At 38.4% G+C, this 26,357-nt stretch overlaps 1 protein-coding gene across 5 annotated transcripts in view; it reads right to left on the bottom strand.

The window, feature by feature from the left end:
- LOC117213030 overlaps nucleotides 1–26,357 on the bottom strand; it is a 486,984-nt gene that overhangs the window by 61,949 nt on the left and 398,678 nt on the right. For all 5 annotated transcript variants that reach the window (XM_033458240.1, XM_033458248.1, XM_033458277.1 and 2 more), the window contains one exon: nucleotides 19,406–19,699. In XM_033458240.1, coding sequence (XP_033314131.1) covers nucleotides 19,406–19,699 — 294 coding nt within the window. The remainder of the gene's footprint in view (nucleotides 1–19,405; nucleotides 19,700–26,357) is intronic.

The following is a 26,357-nucleotide window of genomic DNA, read 5'->3' as shown; positions in this document are numbered from 1 at the left end:
AAAACCCAAGCATAATTATACAGCTACCTTCTCGCATTCTCTTTGTGTGGTTTGGCGAGCCGCCCGTCAGTAGCAATTAAAAAAAAGGAGGGAGAAGGAAAAGAGAGGAGAAAAGGTAGAAAGAACATGGGAGAAGCGGGCGTCTATAACATCATTTCAAAAAATTGACGTCAGTACGCTCGACCTAGTTTTCCCTTGGCTCTACGACCGATTCTTCCGGCATGGCGGTACGCGCTTGTAAAAATCCAACCGGGATAACACGATTGTAAGTTACACGCGCTGGAAACGCGCCTGCACGTTCAATGGGGTGAGGTCGAACCAACGTATGTATATGTGTGTGCAGCGAGAGAGAGAGAGATAGAGAGAGAGAGAGAGAGAGAGAGAAAAGAAGAGACAGGGAAAGTCAAACGAGATGGAACTGAAAAAGAAATGGAAGGAGAGGAAGGGAAGAGATGAACGCGAAGGGAAAGAAAAAGGATAATTAAGAGGAAAAAAAGATGGGAGAAGAGAAATTAGGATTGAGATTTTCAACGAATATTTTTACTGAATATATCGTAATTTTGTTTAAGAGGTCAAGATTCGTAGGATTAAAAACGAGTAGAAACGAAGGGAAGTGAGAGAAAGGTTATAATTAGTGTTAGAATTAGAGCGAATCACCATAATTTGGCTATCTCTCTAGTTGCTGCTAGAATTACAAACGAACCAAAATGCAAATGTAATTTTGAAAGTGAAAATGTAAATCACGTTGGCGGTGCAAGCTCTGTTTTAAGCTCACGAACATTAAAATTGATTAAAAAAATGTTACAAAGGCTACAACTACAATTATCAACATACAGATGACAATCTCAAAGTCAACCGTTATCGTGTGCTATTTTTCATTGCTTGAGAGAATATTACAAAGAAATGTATTGTCTCGTTAAATGTATACATATATTATTATACGTGTCAACATAATATACATAGTTAATTTGATAAATAATATAAAATGAGTTGGAAAAGGGGACAGAAAAATCGAAGAAAAACGAAATCGAAGGACCACGAGGATGATTAAAACGGGACATACGTTGGATCGTGGAACAGGAAGAAACGAACGATATATACGGTAGCCGGAAAATGAGGGAAACGCGGCAGCGTTGGTGAAGCGAGGGAAGTTTCGTTTCGCACGCGTACGCGGTTCCACAAAAAGAAAATCAACCAGCGCGGGGGCGGGGCCGGTGAAAAATTCAAAGCTTTACATGCAAGCAAAAAGCAACGGGATAGCATGCCTCTTGAATCTCTGTACCGACGAATTTCGACCCCGCTGGACGGAGCATCGCCAATGTAGAACTTTTTTTCGCGTCCAATCATCGTGATTCGAGGAGACCCACGCGTATGTATTCGCCGTGGCAAAAACAGCCACCGCGATGAAACATCACCTTCCTTTTCCTACCTTCTACTATAGACACGCAGAGAACTTAACCATTTCTATCGATAAACGCGATTTCACCGGCTAATGAGTTCGTTGAAACAAATTGTAGCTTATTCGGTATCTCCCTTCTTTGTGTTTTATTTTTTAGCTTTTTGAAAATTCGCTGCTTCTATTTGGTTTGGCTTATTCATTCCGACAAATAGATTATTAAGTATGATAAAGAAAATTCACTACGCGTTTTGTTTATGGATAATCATGTGAATCCATGAGTTTAGTTTCTTCGTAATTGAGGAATCATTTCGATGGATGTTTTACAGAGCAATATCTTTCCCATTTGTTTAACATCGATGCCAGGTAGGCGTTTGATTTTTTAAAGATATAGCGTAGATATACGTTTGATACTTGCACATATTTATGAACATTCTAAATCAGTTATTTGATATTTCTTCGTTTTTTATCATTGTATAATTATCAACCAAGAACATTGATTTCAATTACGTGAAGTAGTTCAAGTGTTTTCCTACCGCACGAAATTCCGATTACTTCACAGTTTCATTCCCTATAGAACCATAAATTCTTCCAGTTTCCATTTTGTTTTTTTCTTTACCATAGTATTTTTATCTCTGCAGGGGAAAAAATTCCTTTTCGAACGCTCAGCAACCGTATAGTCCTCTCTTGCGTGAATGTCGCTGATGAAAAAAAATGAGACTCGCGAAATGTGCTTTGGTTACTTCAACCCCTTAATTTCGCATTAATTACTTTTCGAATTCAAGCTTGAAATAATATCGGTGGAACGACCGACAGTAAAATTTCAGTTCGTTGAGATTAAAACTTATTTATATAGAAAAAAATTCATGACAATTTATATATTACAATTTAGAAGAATTCTATTGAAATCAAACATTGGACTCGATAATAGAGTCACAAATGTGATATGCCTATATATATACAGGGTGGTTGGTAACTGGTGGTACAAGCGAAAAGGGGGTGATTCTACGCGAAAAAAGAAGTCGAAAATATGGAATAAAAATTTTTCGTTTGAGGCTTTGTTTTCGAGAAAATCGACTTTGAATTTTCGCTCGGTACGCGTGCGGTACGTTATATAACGGATCTCGCTGTAGATCGTTGTCTCGATGAAAAAATTAAAAAAAAAAGAAAAAAATTAAAAAAAAATTTTTATTCTATATTTTCAACTTCTTTTTTCGCGTAGAATCACCCTCTTTCCGCTTGTACCTCCAGTTACCAACCACCCTGTATATATATATCATGCATTTTATTGCACTTTTTATTATATGTCTGTTTGTATATTTTTGTTATATTAATTAACGATTAACAATCAAATTCAAAACAGTTCCAAGCAACAGTCACCTATCAAAATCCACAAAAGTAGTCAAAATCTTCAAATACTTTTGGAATCAGAAAAGGAATATAGGCAAATTTTTTGAATTTTACGCATCATTATCGTCGTAATTCCTATATCAGATAAACATTAACGACACATTCAGTCTTCCGGCGTTCGTAAACGTGAAATTCGGTGGACATTTTAGTCGCCGGTTAATAACGCGACGACGCACGTTACAGTAATTCGTCGACGAGCGACGGGCGACGAACGAGCACGCGGCCGACAAGATTAAAGGATCCACGCGCGTGCACGTATAAATTCGAAATGGAGATAATTACGATAGCAGCCGTATAACGAGTCCATAAAGCGTCGCTTGGAATTGGTTAAATTTATCGATCGTATCCCTGCGATACGCAGTCGCTTTTTATCTGTACGATCCCCTGGTAATTCCATTCCACGAACAAATATACACGAGACTGCTGCACGCACGTATATATACCATCCGCCAAAAGTTTGTAATCACAATATGTTCCATAAAAGTGAAGAATTTAAAAGAATCAGCTTAGAAAATTTATTCGCCGAAATTTTTTCAAAATAAAGTAAACTATTATCGATATTAATCCTTTAATGGTATGGTCCGAGGTTCCTAGGTATTACAAGTAATAATCTTTCTGCTAGAATTTTTTGTTATAATAGAAAAAATATAATTTTCCATTGGTTAAACATTTTGTACGTGTGTGTTCATGCTCGGCGACTTTATAATTCAAGTCATGTGCAACACGAAATCTTTGACCGGTAGTGTACTTGAATGCGCGCGTTGTGTGGTACAGGTCGCATTGCCTACCACGATGTTATTTGACGTTGTTTCTACACCGAAAAATCTAGCGACGCGACATTAATTAGCAGCACTAAAGGAAACGATTGCAACTGTTTCCGTGGTCATTTTCTCGCGTGACTGTTACGACCGATGCAATAAGATTTCAAAGTACGGTTTATTTAAACACGAGAAACACTTTCGTGTCGGAGATTGATAGAACGTAGAAGTTGAAACGACAAGCAATTTACATTTACATTTACATTTTAGAATCTCGTTACCTATCGTATCAAAATAGAAAAACGCATTTAAAATTTTATACCTCCCTGATACTTTATCATTAATCGTAAAAAACGTACTTCTATCGTTATCTTATTATGCACACTTAGTTCTTCGAAGGTTGTCCGAATCAATAAATCCGCGTGCCCGTTATCCAATATTCGTGTTCTTCGTCGGTCCGGCAAAAAGGACAGGTTTCAAAGGCTGCGAGGCACTTCGTCATCTCGTGGCAACGAGAGACTCCCCGGAGGTCTTCTGTTCCGCCTCGTCTCTGAAAGCCATCCACCACCCCCTAACCCCTGCCGGTTCGCGATCCTCTCGCCTCGTATTTATGTTCTTGAGAGCAACCTGCCAATTAGTTCCTACCCTTACTCGGCTGTTATGCACACTTTGAACAACTAGAGACGCGGCACGGTACTTGCAATTGGATACCAGTATTCACTTTCAAGAGTATTCTCGACGAGCTTTGTAGCCCACGTGCGAGCCCCCATCCCTTCCAATACTCTGTGCACCCCCTCGACCGATTCGATCCCCTTTTCCATGTCTCGTTCGCTCACGCTCTTCTCCCAATTACGTATCCGTCTCTGAAGATCGTTTTCTCTTTAGATATCTAACTCTGTCCGCCCATAGAAATCGAATCCGCCTTCGAGTTCCTGAACGCGGAAGCGTCACGAAGCCGCAAAATGATTCCCCCGGCTTGGATTCGCAATTGCCAGACGGCTGCATACCATCGGTGAAGGTGGTTAGAGAATATGAGAGAAAGAGAAAGAGAGGCAGAGAGAGAAGGAGGTAGGAGAAGAGTGCTTGGCAACGAGGGACTTGGAAAAGGGCGACGATAACGTCTGAGCAAGGTGTCTCCGATCGAAACAGCTATTGCGAAATTACCAGCGAACGATGCGTGCGTTTTGCATGTAACGACCACGGTAATGATCGCCATGTGCGGCATTCCATGGCGATCGAAGCTTCTAGTTCGACTTTTTCTCGTCGATTTTTTAAATGGGAAGAAGGAAGAACGGGTTGGGGTAGGTTGGTAAAGGATTAATGAAGTTTGAGGGATAATGGCTTTTGAAGGCATTTAACGATGTTCGCCGGCGTAATGGGGGTGGAACAATGGGGCCGAACTCTGTGGACGAAATGAAGAAGTTCAGTTTTTCAACGTGAAATACGGCCCCCCTTTGTGGATTACTTTAAATCCCTCGGTTTTTAATACTATTTCAACTTCGAGCGGTTTCCTCCTCTACTTTGGATTCTACTTTTTGCGTTATAGATCCTATATGTGTAAGAACGATTCTGTGTTATAAAAATCCGAGTGATTTAACTTAATCGTTTGGGAAAGAAACTAGGGGAGATTAAGAAAATACGAGAGGTTAAGATTAATATTTGATGTAAAAAGATGGAATTGGGCTATAAAGATCGAGGTTAGTTAAAATATTTCGTTATATACTTTTCGATGTTTTTATGCCACATTTCAGCTAAACTGTGTGAACGGTCGTATATCGAATAAGTCTTGACTTTGATACGTTGAAACATTTCCCTTATTTGCATAGATACATTGAAATATGTATTTCGTGCATGTCTACCACGATTTCGGAAGATTTAGCAAATCAGTCCAATGTACGTATCTTTTTCGTCGAGCCCTTTTTAGTATGTCAAGCCGAGCTTTTCAGGTGGCACGCGATATTTCCATTGCGATGAAATTGTCGTTACGATTAAAAGAAAATATACAGAATGATTATTTGGCGACACGTTCAATTTTTTAAATAGACGAAGATCGATAACGAAGCATTACAAAGTAAAAATATAATGTTCACAATTCCTATAATAATAGTATAATAAATTCTGCAACAATTAATATTTTTAAATATCTAGACGATTTTAAATATATGACGAAGATACACATTTAATCCCAAACGATTTCTAACGGTATAAAATCGAATTTTTAAAAAAATGTACAACTTACCATCAAATCTTCTTCAAACTTCAAAAATGTTTCCTGTCATTAATATTAAATATATTCGCGAGTGTTTGCAAAATTTTACAAATTTGATACCTGTTTTTAAGATACTCGTATCATTTCAATCAAACAGCTACCTCGATCAACAGGTAATATCGAAACGAACAAATCAATGAAAACGCATATGTGTGCTCTTCGTATTCGTAAAAATCTTCTGTGCTATTTATCCAAATATGTACTTTCACCGGTCATCGTACGAAAAATCTTACGATACAAAGACAAGGTGTTCGTTTCGTTAGTACGCAGCATTGTAGCAGCAAACGTGTCAACCCCGTTTGTCAACAGCACTTCCATTCCATCGCTTGGTCGATCGAGGGAATTATTTCCGAAGTTTGGGCGAGAGAGGACCGCGGGACGGCGAAGAAGCCGGCGTGCTTCTTGGATCGATTCGTTCGATAGGGAAGAGAGGTTCGTGTACACAAGGAATGATCGTTAATGGAAGATGTAATTGGAAAATACTTGGCGCGCCTCCGTTCAATTCGCCTTCGTGTTTGTTTGCGATACCGTGCCAAGCCGCGGCGAGTTATTGCAAGAATCCTGCTACTACCCGCCGCCATAATCCCGCGCGCTATATAAGCTTCCTGTTCCCTTGCCACGGCATCGTCCTATACGCTTTTACGCCGACATCCCCGTCATCTGAACAGAGATCGATGCCCTCCGCGTACCGGATGCCCGACAGCCGATCGGCCCCGCGAAATATGCGTTTTCATCGCTGGGAAAAAATCATTTCCTTCCGCCCTGGCGAGCCTCACGCGCCAGCCAAACTTTAAAGCGGGAATATCCAATATAAATACCGTCCCCCTTTTTTTTACGACAAGGTTTCCACTACGGTTTTTTGTTGTTCCATTGAAATATTGTCAAAGATAGGGCTGCAGTTGTTTTTATTTCCAAGCATTTTTCCAAGAAATATATTTTTGTTAAGAATTTTCGAAGAATTTGACGAGGGTGAGATACGGGTAAAATGTTGCGTTTCAAAAGAAACGTGGAATTTATTATTCTTTACTTTCGTATAGTTGACATTTGATTGGGATAATGGAGACACAGATTTGTAGTTTTGCGATAAATTTATTTGGACATATAGAAATAAGAAGATTTCTTCGGGGACATGTGTCTTTGTCAAAAATTTTAAGACACTTTTGGGGGTTAATAAAAGCGTTGGATGTGGATTTTCTTTCTCTCGTATTCTATGACAGAAATTGGTTAGGTTAAGAAATGTAGAAACGTATCTTTCAAACGCAATATTTGTATCAGGTATTCGGTGTTCTAATCAAAGATGAATTTTATATATTTCTTCGGAATTCAAGTGAATATTATACTTTAATCAAATTACTATTATTATTACTATTATTATTTACTACTTCGAATCGTCAAAGCAGTATTATAACCGAAAAATTCTTCGGCAAGAATACCATTTTCCAATCACGTCCAGAAAATCACGATTACTCTCGGTCAATATATTTCAACGATAGCATCGACCGATGGAAATTCAGCGGGCGGACGTACAAACGGAGAAACGAAACGATTCGAGATACATGTTCATCGCCGAGGACCTCGTCTGAATACTAACGGTCCTCCGTGACCTAGAAAAAGTGGCCATCCACCATCGACAAAGAGGAAGAACAGCTCTGAAGGGTTAGTAGCATGTACGTTTCGGTTTTTAAATTTAAGTCGCCGCGATGAATCGCGGAGGGAAGCGACCAGGAAGCTAGGTCATCCCTTTAAAGTCTTCAACGTACTACTATTAACTAGAAACAACGAACTACCGACGATCAAAGAAAGATAGCAATACGAAAAATGAAAAGAAATTTCACGCGAGAAAAAGAAGAAAATAGTAAAAGAAGGAGAAGACGAGCAGCTGCTGGTCCAGACTTTCGAGTTCGTCATCGTCGAGTAATAAAAATCGGGAAAGAAAACGCACGTGCTTGACATTTTTCAAGGCCATCTGACGGTCCAACGTACTCAGAACGCTTCGAGGCAGAAAGACAGACACGCTATTGGTCGGAAATCAAGATTTTTCCTCGGCGAAATCAAGACAGAAATCTTTCATTGGCCACTATCCGGTCCAAGGGGGGTCCTTTCTCTCGTTGGAGAGAAAAGGACGCGATAAAACTTGCTGGGGGTCCTTCCAGATTCATTGGGGGTCTTCTTCTTCTTTTTAGGGGTGGACGAAGCGGAGAAATTCTTTCGTCTAACGGGGTGCATGTGACACTGGTCCGACCGGATCTAAGTGTGAGAAGATACGTTGTACGAGTCTACGTGAACCGAAGGAGTTTCGGGTTAGCCAGGTTTCACATCTTCCTCGTCGTTGGAGGCAAGCAAAATACCCCTTTACGTACCCCTGCGATGCGACCCGTTTTTGCCGCTACTCGTTCCGAGAATAGTGGGTTATTTAAAGGGAACGATGGCTTTTACTTCCGGTCGTCGAGACAGTTTGAATTTTTAATCACGCACACGAGGCACGTCGCTGTAAGTGGTCAATTTTATTATTGGTTGTTCGCTTCGGGAAACGTAGCTAAGATTTTACGCGTGCAGATTATCTAGAAGTCGTCTCACAACTTTTTCTTCCTTTCCGAAGAGCGTTATGCTTCGATTTATAAAATATCTGTCATTTAGAGTTTGGACAAAATTTTCAGGTAAAAGTTAGGAGATTCTGGATTTCCGAAATCTTGAAATTATATTTGGTATATTTTTACAATTAGAGATTGTCGATAAACCGAATTAATATCTTAAGTTGCCCTAAGGTCCATTAAGAACTAGTTGTTAAAATTATACAGACGTTGTTTGTAAAATTAATTTTGATTTTTATTAAAGCAGAAACAATCTCGTATACGTGTTTTTTTTTATTCAATTATTTTAGACGTTGAACATTTGAAGTCTCGGTTGATGTTAAATTTTGCTTATGCGACAATATTCAGATGTATATCCGAAAGTATAGGAGGCTATGAATTATGTTCTTAATTTTATCATAGATAATTTTGTATATTTTAGAATTTGTATCTTTGAAAAAAAAGTACCATTAAAGTATTTATGGTATTTTCTATTTGGAAGTCTATTTCTTTTCTAAATAACGAAGAGAAAATTCTTGATAAAGTCGTGTTTCGTTGAGTGGATGAAATTGTCGCGACACGAAAAACCCTCAGATATTAGCGAACACTTGGCAAACGCTTTGCTTCGTCCGGTCGGATTTAGAGCGAACGCAATGACACGAACTATTTTCGGAAATTCCTTCAGAAGTTTCGCTAGAGTTTCCAAGCTATTTATAAGATCATAGTCGTGTGTCGTTAGGATTGTGATGCATGGACAGTTATTAAGTAACGCGTGTGGGCTTTAATACGAAGATCAATAATATCAGTTTGCACTATGGTAACCAGTACCTATATGAAAATATTAAAGAAAAAGAAAAGAAATCGAAAGAATAATTAAAAATAATAAATTTAAAACAGTTCGATTTAACCAGGATTTTACAATTAAAATATGTAGACCCAGCGAAATATAAGCCGGTGCTGGTCGGATATTTTCTTCGACCTAAAAACGGTGGACGATACATAGTTGTAAACTAATATGATATAATAGATATTAGGTATAATAAATAATAGACAATAATAGATATAACATGAAGAAACAGATAACTTAGATCCGCAAAATGTAGCAAAGTGGCAAAAATCTCAAAACTCGAATATTCTTCGTAAAACTTCGTAGAGAGTGTAATGATTACAGCCATTTAAGAACGGAGCAGAGGCATTACGATCATTTAAAAGCGGAGTTTCGAGAACGAATAAGAATTACGATCGAGTCGTTAGATTCGCAGAGAAACAAGAAACACAGTTCGGTAACGCGCCCCTGACAGAATAGAACGAAACGGAAGGGGAATAGGAACAGTTCCGGTGTGTCGCGGTCGTTTGCACTATCGTAAGTTTATGTCGTCGGTTGCAGGCTAACCTCTGCCAGCCTCTCGCGCCCTTTTATACGACACGATAGTTTCATCGCGAAACAGCCAGCGTTCGCATCTGTTGCCTTTCCCATTACCGTGCGAACATATACCAGCCCATTTGCTGGCCGGTAAACTCGAGCGCGCTCTCAATTTCCTCGTCTCTCTCTCACCGTTTTCTTCCTCGTCGTCTCTGCTTTTGTCGTCTCTCTTTCTCTCTCTCCCTCTCTCTCTCTCTCTCTTTCTTTTCACACTTTGCTCTATTGTTTCGTTTTGGTTCTGCTTTTTGGTACTTTCTTCCTCTTTCCTTCTTTCGTTATATTTCTTTTAATCATTTCTTGCTCCTTCTTTTCGATTTTTTTATGTCAATATTCTTCTTTTTTTTACTGTTGCCACGTCTTCCTTGTAATTACTCGTTTTATTTCCATGACGCTGTTCGTATCGTTTCAGCGAATCGAACTGTTCGCCCTTTTGAATGGCCGATCGATAGAAACGCAGGTTGAATTAACCTTTTGCGGCCAATGCATACACGCAAAGATACAATATGTACAAATTTTTCTGGAATTTTGATAGCAAATTTTCAAACGATTCAACAGTAGCGAATAGATACCGGCGATTCGTCGAGAATCGTATGCATTGCATGATTTCGCCGCTTTTTTAAACATAATTTATTTGATATAAATATTTGGAAAGCTTCGTAATTTTGTTTCTCTGAAGTTGTAATATCCTATAATAGTAACATGCGAAACAAAACACGCAGTAGCTACGCTAAACGTAGCTCATTGAAACAACATTCGCAAAAGTTGAACCGGAAAGTTTCGCGTGTATAAATTTACAATCTACTCCAAGTATCATTTTAACCATGCGCTCTGGCATTATTTCAACTTCAGATTGAAATTACATCTCTCTCTTGCCGATATGCGAGTAAATTCGATACATTTTGATCAACGAAAGGGGCCGTAATTGCAACGGAAACGTGCTAAAACTGTTCGCTAAATACATATATAGAATTTCAGAATGTAGAACGTGAATAATTTCTCCTCGCTTGCCCGATCACAAAATGTTCTGTTTCAAAGGTCAGATATATGAAACGCAACTTCTTATAATCAATAGGAAATCATAGAAATAACTTTGTCGCTAAAAAATAAAGTTACCATATTATTGAGAAGAACAACACAAAATTTAACCGTTTTTCATATCGTTACTTTGTCAATATCGTTGCATAGATTTTAATAAATATTTTATCAACGAGATAGATGTAACAATGTAAACAAATAAATAATATTATGTACAGAGAATAAAAATGGATGAATGATATATACAAGTATTCCATTCAAAGCACGTTGAAAGAAAGATTCTATTATTGTTTTAGGAAAATATTCAACGTAATTTTTCTTTTGCAACAAAGCAGAGGTAATATAGTAGCACAAAAATGAACACGCGTTCGCAAAAATTGGTGTACATCGACGTCCGCTACGACTTGACAATTTTCTCGGAATTTTTACATACTATAGCGTTGTACTAACTCGTAAAACGTACGTTTTCGCAGCTGACTGCTCTCTTTCCGCTGAATAAACCCCTCTTATATCACGGAAAGCGTGCTTTATAGCTATGTACGTATAACTGTTTTTGACTATTTGCGGGGAAACGTGCGGGATATATATAATATACGTTCTTTTCTCTCAGTGGGATCCAAGATTTTATATCTTCCATTATGTTTTACTTTTCTGAATATAATTCAGTAATTCTAATTGCAAGTTCAACTATCTATTGGGCAAGAGATCTTCGTTTAAATCATAATTGAATCACAACGTTCTATAAATTGAGAATTCAGACAGATATCAAAACATAAAATTGTTCTTAGAGAACGTATCGAAGAACGAGAAGCTCTATATTACGAATTTGCGCAATTTTGGAAAGTTTCTTCTGTAATATCGGAGAAGTATCTACGTCCTCTGGGAAATATACCATAATGATTTTTCTTCGAAATTTCCTTCGTGTAATAGTTTCGTTGCATTCCTTATCTTTTTACAGAAAATTCTTTAATCGTATCACTATCACTGTTATTAACAAATCGATCTAATCAAATGAAAATAAACGAATCCATGTTTAAAAAACAAAAAAAATGAAATACGAGAAATCCGATTATATGAAAAATAAATAGTACATTGCAAATACGCAATATTCAGCATATATAGGATACAGATAAACGTTTACTCTCTATTATTTAGATGACCAAAAGAAAGAAAAAAAGGAAAAAATAATTACTACCATCGGCAAGGTCTACCATTACGAAAATTTTTAACATAAGTTAAGGTTTTAACGAAAAATAGAATTTCACATTTTTCTTTTCCATCTTCCTCTAACTGCAAAGCAACAAGAGCACGGAAATGCATTTGAATGCGCTAACCAGTTTGGTCCGGTAAGTCAGAAGCAGCGAGACGAAAGCGTCGAAACCCGTAAATACGAATCTCCGTGGACCAGCTGCATAAAGATAAAGCCGTCCAACGAACGGACCGAATCCTCTCGATCCCTTCATTACTATGCGAGGGCGTATCCAAGAGCGCGTACCAGATCATATTAATTTAATCCATACTCTCGTTACAAACTCTATCTTATAGCCGGTTAGGTGAAACGGCGATCCGAGGTTGGCTCTCGATCGTGTCGCCAATTTGTTTCACGAGTTTATTCGTGCGCACGTCCGCGAAACGCGCCTCTATCGCGCAATCCGGAAATATTTATTATTATTACTGGCGCTTCTATCCGCCGGTGAAACTTTGTGCAGCTTCTGATCTATCCGCAACGATGGCCGACCAAAGTGCATACATATTAATGCAACCGAACGATCGTCAGCTTGCGTCTCGTCTCTTCATCTCGCCCTTTCTCTATCCTCCCTTTTCATCGCTACTCCTGTGTTTCCTTTCGACATACAATTTTCCACCGCTGTCGCTGGTTAATATTGAACACCTTTCTATGTGGTAGTTTCGACGAATTTTCGTTGTTCGAGTTTTACCGTTAACTGTTCGGTTCCAGCGGTTGAGCAGAGAATTGTACACGTGAGGTTGCATTGTGCCGCGAATTTGGACCCAAATGGGAAAATGCGGACGCGAGGGATGAGGAAGAATGTTGGTTTGGTTTTTGATGAAACACGCGATGCAGGTGTTTCGAGAATTCCAGATGCATTTAGCAATGAGGTTATTTGGAGGGAGGGCGTTCGTTGGAACAAGATTGCTTCAAGTAAGCGTAATCTTTATTGAAGGGCAGTGAAAATTGACGAGGAAGTAAGTAATCAAATGAAATTTTAGTTTGAGTAGTTTAGTCATTTTTTGATTCCAGAATATTTAATATAAAGTAATAAAAAGATGAAGTTTGATATTTTAGCATTGGTAATATTAGATAGAAAGTTTGCTTGTTTTTTTAATAATGCTACGGGTATCTTCTTTCGTAATAACTTGTTGGACAGTGATAAGACAGTGCTTCGTCTTAACGAAGTTAGACGGAAGTCAAAGCCAAAATTCCTTTTCTACTTGATCGTGACTTTTCTCTTTAACTTTAAATAGCATAGATTCGATAGGAAGATGAGACTGGTCTAGTCTATCTGATCAAAGTAAATTCCTAACTATATATATATATAGCGGAGTTGTCGAAATATTTCCAATTCAAAAGTGTCGAATTGAATTCTTCTTGTTACTTCACATTCGATACGTTGCAGAAAGAGCGATCTACTTAAACTAACACGGTTTACAATCTCACTGATAATTTATATTTGAAGTTCTGTTTTAAAATATAATTAATTATATAAACGAAGCTAATGGTGTCATACGAAATAAAAATAGAAGAAAATAAGATATTATATTCCTATCGTTTCATTTTTTTCACTTTATCTTTAAGAAATATCATTTCCATCCAATCCTACCCAAGCCTGATCGAAAAAATCACACGAAATTAACTCAAAATTCAAATTTCATTATCGTTACTAATTCAAACAATTTCTATGAAAAATCCTCTTTTTGTTTCTCCACAGACTCATCTATAGAAACTAATCCTGCAGCATCACATTACGCCGTAAATCCAACGAATATATCCCAACACTGTCGACACGTTGGAAGAAGGTCTGAGTCGAAATGGAAGAGTAAATCGGTCGTCATTCGAGTCTTGTAACTGTTATTGCCTCGTATCGATTGGAGATCGACGAACTGGAGGCCTCACCAGGGAAACGATTTAAGATAATCGAGGAGCCAGCCCTCTCGGTTCGTTCGTCGGGCAACGACGAGCTATCGATAGAATAATTTTCGAGCGACTGTTCCCTCCGCTCAATCCCGGTTCTTTATTAATATTCGTCGACGTCCAAGAGTTAGGTTCGCAGCTGTGCCGTCCGCGGCGCGATTGAAAAGAGTCGGGGCAGGTGCTTTTGGAATTCGAATAGGGGGAAAAGCCGTCGGAGCGGGTTACTTGTGATTGCAAATCCTTGCCGATTCGATCTCGTTTCCTTCTCTCTTCTCGGTCGCGCGGGTCATTGTGCTTCGAATTGTGTCAGAAAATTGCCAGCCCGCGCCTTGTACAACACGGAACGGATTTAGAAAATTCGAATCCGTGATCTGCTCGAACAGTTCCTTCAACGAATCCTGTGGTTTGATATTCCAGATCCGATGGCAAGGCGTGAAATATGCGAGAGAAGAGAATATATGGTGCAGATCGAGGGTAGAGTGAAATGACATTTTTGAAATTTCTAACGAAGAAATTTTACCAACGATATTAGAATTTGAATAAAGAGTATTTTAAGTAAAACTGTTGCGTTTCGAGAATTTGTGTCGTAGCGTACATTTGGAAAAGTTTTACAATTATCATTGCCAGCATTCATAAACGCCGTAAATTCTGAAACTTTCGTCGACGTAATTTAACGATTTTCTAGAATCCTATCAAATTTGATCGATCAGAATGTTTTTCTGAATTTCGATTATACGAACGGATACTAGTTACTAGTGAAAATCATGAAATTCCTATCATACTTATAACCTGTTTGTTTTTCGATAGATTCGTCTCGAACAAAATTCTGTTCTTTCCAGAGACTAAAATTCTATCTGTAGTTTAATCGCACAAAAGGAATCGTATCCTCGTATCTCTAAAATATTTTATATTACATGCCTCGACCCCTTTAAACGTCCCAACGTCAGCACCCAACACTATTTTTACGACCATATCACCGTATCTCTTCGCGCAACTGTACCACTCATTCGAAAGCGTCAGCGCGAGATTCTCCGGAAACCGAACACGATGGGCTCGTGACGCGAGTCACGAAAAGGAGGAAAAAAAAAGATGGGCAAAAGAGGATATCACGACGCGAGAAGGAACGCGCGTGGATTTGTCGTTGACACGTTCCGTGAATGGGGGCTGGTTAAACCGAGCGTGTAAAGCCCGAAACGTTGCGTGACTGCAGTCTGCAGCCGGCTGTTACACGGAGGAAGCTGTTCATAGTGTGTGCGATGGTATCGAATAACGCATATACATCTCTTATTCGCATTTGTGCACGCACAGACACGGAATACGCTATTCGCAGCGAAAAGTTCGCCTGCCAGAACGCTGACTAAGAACACGTCGTTATTACCTGTGCAATTTGTGGTCGTCGTGTTTACTCTTTCACTTTCCCTGCCTGGCCGGGTCTAATGTTTTAGGCCGGCCGCTTTAAATCACTGCCTCGCCTCGGCCACAGCTATTTCCGGCGGAATTGGAGCAGCCGATCGGTCCGCGCGCGTTTTTCCATCTACGCGGACCGATTGCACCGTTCGTGTAATTTACGTTGATCGATCAGTTCGCGCTTCGTAACGCTGCCAGAGATTTATTTTGTCCGTAGAAAGCAGAAATATATATATGTATATATGGTATATTTTTTTTTCTATGGAAATTGATGGTGGCGACGTGATCGATGAAGATTAGACAGCTGGAGAAACGAAGTTTCCAATGGAAAAAGTCATTCGTTGCTGGCTCGGGTTAGCTTTATGTCATCAATTACGAAATACGATAGAGAAAGAATTGAAGAAGGTTTTACGGGTTTATAGAATTTGTCAAGAGGAATAGAAAATGTTTATTTAGAATTGATTCTTAAAATTGAGCAAAGTTCGTACTTCTGGTATCGAATCTTGTTCCGTCGCATCTTCTGAAAATACTTTATGAACTTATTTTATTCGTGCATAGTAGATTAAATAGAAAAGTTCCGATCAAAGGTTTGAGAAACGATCTCCTTAATAAAATTCACAAAATCCTTACTCTAAGTACCACATCAATCAAGCAGTCTTTTTATTCTTTCCAATAAGTAGCATAAGCCCTTCAAGAGCCAGCCGCTTATTTTCAAACATCACGCAGAATATCCCACATTTAATACCCTATGTTTCCAAAAAGTACAACTCTATCACAATGCAATCTCAAATCGAAAAATCGATAATCATCCACAAAGAAATCAAACCTCTAAGCAAACATTCGAAAAATAATTCCTTTAAACAACTGTAAAAATCCATCCACGATATCCTCGTCGTCAGAACTGTTCTGAATTGATCCGCTGGGTAAAAGTATTTCTCTCCAGAGTAATACGAACCATCCTTTGATCTCGCGGAATGGAATAAAGCTCGAATGCATCCCGACAGTGTCGATTGTTTCCCTGTCTCGACGAAAGCAGACCGAAAGTCCGTGAGAATTCGTTGGCCCGCGAATTCCTAGCCAATTATGAGCAGGTTCCCGTCTCGTCTTCCTATGGCAACGACGATTCCAACGATTTCTTCGTTCCTACTCTGCAATGAAAGGGGGTGGAAGGGGCGGAGGACGCGTTCATCCAGCTTCGTCGTTCTATCGGCCAAGATCTCATACATATTAATGGCGAACCGATCGATTTCGGAGCGAATTCGCTTCTTGCTCTGTTTAGGGACGTCGACGTTTCGGCGCGTAAGCCCTTCCGTCGGCCACAATGGTTATTATGCCATTAACGTAATGAAGTTAGGTGGCGGTAAAGGTTTCGGTGCCGCTGGGACGGCCTCTGCCTTGTTCAAAATACGAAGATCGTGATAAAACAGGGAACGTAGGCATTTTGATAGTAAACGAAAGGCGATCTTTGCATGCGTCCTTTGGTTAATCGAATGCTTCGACCGATGTAAGAGACGTAGATATTAAAAGAGTAAAAACAATGGATTTTTTAATTAGAAGGAATGCAAATTATACGTAGAATATGGCGCAACATAGTGGATGTTGCAGACTGTAGAATATAGAAGGCGTTCTCTTCGACGACTGATTCTTCTCCTTTGTTATAATACTTATTAGTAACGTCCATGCCTTCTTTATATTTTAATTAAAATCTTCCAAAGGGTAGAAAGGAATCTGAATGCCGCGGTATTCCTCAATGGAACATTGGAATATTCTCCAAAGGTGTATACGTGAAATTCATTTTTACGTTCATTCAAACAGGATCGATAAATTTTAAATAGGCGACGTATATTTAAATTTAATTAAACTGTTATATTCTTAAATTCCTATATTTCCAAGCCCGATAATAATCACGCAAATTCAATCGTTCCTCGCGTTGCTGGTTTTATCCAAAATAAAAATAGCAAACAAAGAATACTGCAACTTTTTTTTTACGCCTACGTATAATATTTGTATTCCATAAATTTGCGAAGATCGTATCTCGATCGTGAATTAATGGTCGTCTAGTCGAAATTACTCAAAATATGTAAATACGTGAACAGTGTAGAACTGTGTAAATTGTGTTAACAAAAATTAAAGGCAAAGGATACCTCGGGGATTTCTCAAGGGATGTTGATTCTTGCTAATGCATCGCGATTAGCGTTTATTGTTCTTATACATAGATTGGAGCAAACGGTAAACAATTTGTCCCCACGGTGGACCGAGTAACTACTATTAGATCGATTAAGTCAACGTGCAAGACGCATGGCTGATATGTTTAGGTGGCTGGAAACTGAATTCCTTGTGGCAACAACGTGGCTGTTTGCCGATTGTATTTCTTGTATCAACAATTGAGAAATGTACCGATGTTACGGATCGTGATTGCTTTTGTTTCACGCGACCAGTCGAAACTAACTTGCATGAGACAGGATTACTCGAAATCCCTCTGTTGCTGATTCATTATTAAACGTTCACTCAGAAATAGCCCAATAGCTTACTATTTTTATACGAAACACGTCATTGACTGAAACTTTGAAACCACTTTTCCAGTTATATTTACGTTACGTAGAATCGATATCTCAAATTACACGTAATTTTATTAACGACAGGACAATTTCTTTTGTAATTAATTATTGGCGTGATTACAAAAGGAACCAAACGAATACTAAAACAACGCTTGCCAATAATCTCCTTATCTTATTCCAGCGTTCGTGAAATCTAATAAATCTTATTTAACGCAGACTCGCAAATGTTCTCCGCTGTCCGTTATAATTTTTGCTAGCAATTTGCCATAGAAAATATAATTAGCTGCAGCGATAACCCACAAAAATCACGATTTAACGTTGTGATCAGCGAAACCGCTGAGGAACAATTCCAAAGCTTCCACGTAATCTCTCTTTGTGGATTTTTATCCCCGAAATCTCGCATTCATCATTACAGAAATTACCCATATAATAACCTTATTTCGAATTGAATCCTGAACCAGAACAATGAAAAACCTCTCTTTCTAAAAAGCTTCAAATTCCCATTAAATTTCACGTTCGCTTCTAAATTAATATAAATATCTAATAAATGAAAGTTCTCATCAATTTTATTTGCTACAAAAAATCCTTTCACCTGTTAATTTTCGCCCATTTGATCAAAGAGTTGGATTATCTGGATCATACTGATTCGCGTTAATAGAACTATGAGAATTTAACCGAATAAATCGAAACGACCAACTTCTGAGAGCGGGAATAACAGATTAATTATCATGGCCGTTTGAAAAGGCAGCTAATGTAAATTGGTAAATTATCGCAGCCAAAAAACGACAGTTAGCAGAGAACGAATCGCGTGAACGTGCTCGTTTCCATAATTTGAACACTGGCTATCGGCATTTTAACGGGTCACGCTGATTAGTTGTAATGACAAAATATATCATTAGGCACCGTACCGTCTGCTGTCTCGTTAAAATGCTTTTGCGTCCGACACGAAATATCCCGAGTAATGTATGCACTTTGCAACGTCACAATGTGCAACTGCTATTAAGTAACAGTCAACAAGATATTTCTTTGTCGCGCGTCACGTCCTGGCCAGACAGTAATTTCAACGAGTATATTGCGTATTGTCGTCGACTATTATATTGTGTGTAATGTATTTTAGATTTCAAATCTTTGTACTCTTCTGAGAATTTTTTCTTCTATTTCCTTGCTTTCGTATTTCCTTCGGAATTCTTGCTCTGTTCATAAACGCACATTTATATATACACGCAATATCTTGAGAGCAAGTTTCTTCGAGGAATAAATAAAACCGGAAGAAGTTTCGAAGAAACCTTTAAAACTTTGAGCCTATGTTTTTCTTTTGAAAAGAGTAAAAGAAATTAGCTTTGTGCCAAGATAGAGATTTATATTTATGGCGTCAATATTTAACGTAAAATGATTGAACGGAAGATAATTTTTCAAATTTTTACTCACCTGCACGTGACTCCAGACTTTGGGTTTCGGGCTGGATCTTGCGTTGTTCGTTGCATTCGAACTTCCACTGTTATTCGAAACGTTTCCAGATGAAGTCGTGGACTTGACGGACGGCTTTTGCGTTTTTGGAATCTGTGCTGTGACTGTGGTTGACGAATTGTTACGTTGTTGCTGAGGCTGTTGCGCGGATGTTTGCTGCTGTTGTTGCTGTTGCGTTTGCTGCATAATCTGTTGAATAAGCTCCAATTGTTGCTTTGTGAGGCCGTCGTTACTGGCACCAGGAGACGTGGCACTCTGTAAAATATAGAAAAAAAACAGAGATATCAGCATTTTATTCGTGTTTCTCGAGCAAATCCGACGACTATTGAACTTTTATTTATCTTAAAGTTATAAAAAATACAAAAACACGTTGTTTATGAAGAAACTCAGTTGGCACTGATTTTAATATCTGTACAGAAATATCTTTACTCTAAAATGCTAGTGAATCGTTGGTGTGAAATTCAACGATATCTTTCAATTGCCTAGAAATAAATGGAAAAATATGAAATATCTTAAATAATTATTTGCAGAACTTATAAAACAATTGAGAAAGCGTGGATTATTTTTCTAATTTCGTTCGTGAAACTTTTCGTGTCCCTGTCTCGCTTAAAAAAGAACAGAGAAAGAATAATCCTACAGAAAAAATTTGACGATGACCTAGAAACCTTAATCGATTAAAGCTAGGTTGAAAATCTACCTCAAAATGGACAACTTCGTTTCAGTATTTAACGATCTTCTCTAAGAAGTTCACTTCGTTCCGCATAAACGCGCGCAAATCCTTTAGAAATAACCTGACGAGAAATCTAATTGAAATTCTAGCTTTTTCAGCTTCTTTTTCTCACGTCTTTCGAATTCCTCGATTATAAATATAATTCAAATACATTATACTGTAAAAAGCGGGACGATATTCAAAGAGTCGGAATTTCGCACAGCTAGTGGGTGACCAAATTTTAAACGAACGCGATCTTTATCGATCGAATGGAACGAATAACACAGAAGAGCGGGCTTTTCCCTTCTCAAGAAATTCCATTCGCCATGAACGTTAACGACCACCGTAATATTTGCGAAAGAATCGCCCCATAATATCGGCGCGCTATATGGTTGGCTTACGCACATGCACACGCCTAAACGCACGATACGTGGCCACCAAGCGAACAATGAAACTGATAGCCAACGCATATACTGGACGACGCAGCTGTGCTATGGTACACTATACTTGTACGCATTGTTTTATAGTCGGAGATCTCGTAGTATGTGAGCTGCGTTCGTACTACTGCCAATTTCTCCAGATCGGAACCCCATGGCGACGCGCAATGAAGGAAGATGCAAGCGAACCGCGTTATTTTATTTGGATCGAGTTATATAGAAAGAAAACAGGAAAATAAAACGTACAACCGTAATTGGATTTTGTATAGTTTTATACAAACTGCGGCAGATGTTAGTGTTAGAAAAAGTTTTCATTGCAACTATTGGATATAGAGACCAATATAGAAAAAAAATTTTGATGTACAACGAATTTTTCTAGATCGACTGCTAGAAAAACGGGGGCAGTCAGCCGTTCCTTCTTTTTCTTTTTTTAATGGGAGCATTTTTCAAATCCGAAGATTCGGGTTTGTTGCAAAACTATCAGATTCCTGCCGCGGTAATTTATCTCCTCCAATTCTAAACTCAGGAGAAATAATATCCAGACGATAAATTCGGATAGAACGTTCCGCATGAAGTACAATAAAATGCAGGAAAAAAAAGAACGCGAGGGAGGGGAAAAAAGAACGAAAGAAGGACAATAAAAAAAAAGGGCAATACAGAGAGAAAGAGAGAGAAAGAGAGAGAAATAGGGGAAAAGAGCGCGAGCGCCAGAGTAGACGCGTACCAACGAAAGAATGGCGGATGCGAGCAGTGGTTGTCCTGCCTGCTGATCGTTTTTCGACGACACACCATGGAAAAACCGTAGACGACGGTACGTTCACCTTTTTTGCTTTTCTCTCTTTTTCTTCTATTTCTTTTTTTTTTTTTTTTTTTTTTATTCTACTCGATGGAACGACGAATGACGAGAGCGGTAACAAAGGGACACGACGGGGGCCGGATTTCACGATTTTTAATTAAGAGACCGGTCCCATTGGGTTACCACGGACACGCCCGGCATGCCATTCGTGTCATCGCTTTCCGAACGATCCTCGGACTCGGTTTCCTGAATTATTCGGGTGTGATCGCGGAAAGGCTGGCCATTCAATGCTCCCTTCGTTCCTGTGCAAGCGTTTTGGTTATTACGGACGGCACCCAGTCGAAAAATCTCCGGACAACTGACGGCAAGCAAGAGATATGTACGGGATATGCGCATTTGTGTTACGCGGTTTCATTGATTCTGACTTGTTTGTAAGGACCAGTCGTAACGTTAATTTCGTATAGAGAGCCAGACGTATTATTTTTCAATTTGTGGATGATGTTTGTTTGCGATTAGATTGTTGGGAATATTTTCTACTTTCAAGCAGCGAAGTGTATATTTACATAAGGGGAATAAAATAAAAGAATAACGAAATTAAATAATATTTTAAGATTTAAAACTATAAATTATTGTATTTTAAGAGAAACTATTTTATTTATTAGGCGAGGGTTAAAAAAAACACTCGCAAAGTTAAACTTTTTAAAGTTTAAAACTATTCAAACACTCGTATCCAAAACCATTGAAACGATTAATTTTATTTTACCCTTTAGTCGTATTTCCAGTCAAACCATAAAGAAATAAACTAATAAAGTGTATGGATCGCTGAATTTTCATATTCAAATTTCAATACTCTACAAACAAGCGTACGCATACTTATTTTATTACGTAAACAGCTTTCGACCCTCGCACTTTATGGCAACCACGGTGTCCAATCCAAAGCCGAAAGAAAGAAAAAAACAGCTCGGATCCAGCTGACGCGAAATAATTTCGCCACGGAGGCAGCCGCTAATCACTTTTACCCGGGCGCGACGAACATGGACCGTGGGACATCTACAGGGGGTGGCGAGCACGAATTGGAGCGTCGATTAAAATTGGATTTGTTAATTAGCACAGGGAATGTGGCGGCGCGGACGTTCCCGATCCGTCTCATACCTTATTAAACCTTCATTTCGTAATTCCCACGCTACCATTTGTCATCGCTGTAATCAGTAGCCGGTTGTTTTCCGCTGGCACCGAGTTTTTCTCACCCTCCGAGCTGACACAGGGTAGAACGATATATCGGGCAAGATATTTTATGCTACCTCGCTGCCACGTCCGTTGGCTATTGTTGCGTTACGCGAACAAATCACGGTGAATTGTTGTTCCTCTGTACGTAAAAGTTGCATTCGACTATGTAAATTTGTATATGAAGTTAGCGGAATTATTTTTCCTTCCTTGTTTGGAAAAATAATTCCAGAATTGTATCTTTTGTTTATTGCGTTTTTAATCGATTAATTGTTTCACGATGTTGAGGAATATTTTTTAATACAGCGGAATTTCTTGCGAATATGGCTGTAAAATTTGATAATATATTTAACGAGGAATTTACTACATTCGTTCTCTGGTAATCGTTTGCAGCTTGGTTTAGTCAAATTCAGATACGTTTATTTCACGATTAACCTGTTATCCAGGAACATACAGACACAAAATTCTTATTAAAACAGCAGAATTGTAGTTTTTTGAAACGTTCGAAGTAAATAACTATAACATTTATAATATTGATAAAACAATTGAAAAGAACTTCGACGCGAAAACTATTAAATCACTCAAAATGTTCTAAATAACATATAGTAACATGTACATAATCGTATCTTATAATTCTTTTACGTCGCTAGTAGCTCATGGAACTTAACGTGGCTATACAGAACGAAAGAAAATAAAAAATACCAATAAAACGAATATACGAATGTAAAAGTCAATCAGAAATAATTTTCACTGATCCGTCGTTCTCACAAAGGTGCATAAAATAAATCCACCATATTCTTTCCCAATCAATTCGCTTTAAATCTTGCCCATGCGGTGCGAGGGTGAGTGACAGAGGGCGAAATAAAACGAAACGCGCACGGTTAACTAATGTGGCCGAGTGAATATCGAATAATTATAATTAAATATTTAGGAGAAAACGCAGAGCCCTCCGCTGTATTTTATACCGTATGAAGAATTAAAGGCGTGAGATTGCATACGCGTGCAACGTACAATGTTTGTCTTCTAAATATATATTCGTACGTTTTCCATCCCCTTAATTTTCTGCTTGGAACGGAAATCGGCTGGCGTATGTTCGCTTATTATTAATATCGGACACTTTGTGGCCGCATAAAGGCGTTGGAAAGAGACACGGCTTTCACAGGAACTCGTTTATGGTTAGAAACAAAGCGGCCCTGTACCGAGCTTTGGATCGCTATTGACTTTTTGAGATTCTGATTTTGAGCATGTTTCGAAGCGGCACAATGATATTGTGTTATTTCAATACACCGATGCACGTGCGGGGGTCGGAAAAATTTGCTGAACGATCACGATTGTTCTCGTTCAAGCGATCGTTACGTATGAATCTTTTAGAAGCGCGAAAGCCCGCCTCAATTTGAATCTTTAACGCCGTTTACTTTTCAGCGTGGTACTTCGGCGCTGAGACCACGTGGATCATTGTTTTCTTTGATTTTTCTATTTTGATCGTTTAAAGCTTGAAACTGTAGATTCTGTTTCATTAGCAGGCTTTAAGAAAGAAAAATAAAAATTGTAAGATTGAGAGTGAAATTAGTGAATTATTATTAAAGGGCGATACGTGGAATTTATTTAATTGTCTGCTTACAGTTATTTATAGTTTGTTCGAATCAGAATACAATTAATAAATGCAATAAAATTAAGTAAAATACTCAAAGCTAAGAATTAGTTCAACTATTACGAAGAATTTGGAATAAAAAAAAGAAAACGTAAAATGTTTCGACGTCTTTTAGCATCATTGAAAATTTTCCTCAATTCCTAAAGGAAAGTTTAAGATGCGTTTAAAATTGTCAGAAAATTTCTAAGCAGCAGTTCTACAAAAATAATTCTATCCTTCTCGAAGTAAGAATTTTTCATCTTATACATGGAATTATTAAAAAATTGACTTGCTTCTATAACTTAGACATTTTTCAATTTTCATCGCAAAAGTTTGACACGTTTTATACCTAGATCACACTTGCGATGCACGTACACCGAGGAAACGACTATTTGTAATCATAACAAAGTGGCTCCAGACACGGTCCATGAGGGAAACGCATTTGTTAGCCACTAGCTCACGGATGTTCGTTCTTCACAACGCCTCTGAAAGTTCGGTGTTATCTCTTGTTGGACGAACGAGCTTCCTTGACAAATCGTCGTTTCCGACGATAGGAGTATGTCGACGAACGGCACCACTTGCACTCGTTTTCACCCTCTTGCATCTTTCTTCGTTCTTACTGCACGTTCACCATATTCTCTATCCACGTGTGAACGAACACTTCCTTCTTCCTACCTTCCTGTGCGATGTATCATTGACAATTACAGGCAACATTTCGTAAAATTACTCACAAGAGCGAAAATAGCAATTCTTGTCAGAGACAAAGACAATTGAATTTAACATACAATAGTACTTCTTAATGATACTTTTGATAAAATAAGAAGTTATCTCTATGAATTCAATTTAAGGAGATATATGCATGTTACTCATGAAATTAGAAATATCGAATAATTCATGACTGTACATTTTTCTATTTATGTAATTATCTCGAATTTTGAATTTTTTAATCATGAATTTATGTTACTATCTCGAATTCACCGAGATATTTTAAAATCACAAAAATTGCGTACCTGTTTCTTTAAATGATATCCGAATGTCTGTATATTCGTACAAGAACATTTTCGATATTTCGATTCAGAATATCACGTTGCTACAAATTCAGGTTGAAATTTCAATATTTAAAAATACCTACTTCAACAAAGAATCCATCATTTAAGCGTGAAAAGCCCATTCCAAGGCTTTCATCGCGTCCGCACGCCATAGTAATTTTCGCTGCAATTATTGGCCACGATGTCTCGCATCATCTTGCCACCCTCCTTAATTCCTTCCTTCCTACCCTCGTTCGACACTTTCCAACGGCACGGCTGGCGCGTCCGCGATTTCAGAATCCATCGTGCTCACGCGAGAATCGCATTATTTTTCTGCCAGCCTCCCTCCATCTCTCACGTCGCTACCACGCTCGTTTATCATCCGCCTTTTCTCAGAGACGACCCACTTTTCTGCGGGGCGCGGCTGTCTTCCTTCCTCCCACTGTTTATGATATTTTCGCGTCTCCGTTCTATTATTTATAAGCATATACACGGATGCTTCCTCTGTTCGTTTCCGGTGTTGCTTCCGCGCGGTCCCGCAACCACCAGAGATGCTCTTTTATTTCAATTGTTCCAGAGTGAAGGAAACGCGGCGAGCTTTTAATTATTCGACCACGTTTTTTGCGCTATAGCCAATGCAATTCTCTTTACCGTTACGTCTCCTTTCTCTCTTTCTAGATTTACCTGCCACTGTGCTAGTTTCTTTGCGTGATAGCGTTAAACTTTGTTTAGATGGGAATTTGGTACCGATTTAGCCTACCTTTAGGTATGTTCGTTTGCGATTAGGACAGAATTATAGTTAGAATGCATATACACCAAACAATTACAACGTTTTATAAAAGCGTAGTTAAATTTCTTTCATACTATAATTTTGTGAATTATTAATACATTTTCTTTCGGTAAAAAAACTTTCAAAGAAACTCGTGGCAATTTGCAAATCGTGTCATATTGTTATGTATCATTACACATCTCTATAAATGAATTATATCTTGCGTGTCTTATTCTTTTTGCCATTAATAATTTCGTTTAAGGGAAATTCGATTAATACCAAAGCCAGATATAATCCGATCGTAACGTAACGATTATTAT

This window comes from Bombus bifarius, unplaced genomic scaffold (assembly GCF_011952205.1).
Source record: "Bombus bifarius isolate JDL3187 unplaced genomic scaffold, Bbif_JDL3187 scf7180000007970, whole genome shotgun sequence".
NCBI lineage: Eukaryota > Metazoa > Arthropoda > Insecta > Hymenoptera > Apidae > Bombus > Bombus bifarius.
This window is presented reverse-complemented; position numbering and strand designations above follow the sequence as displayed.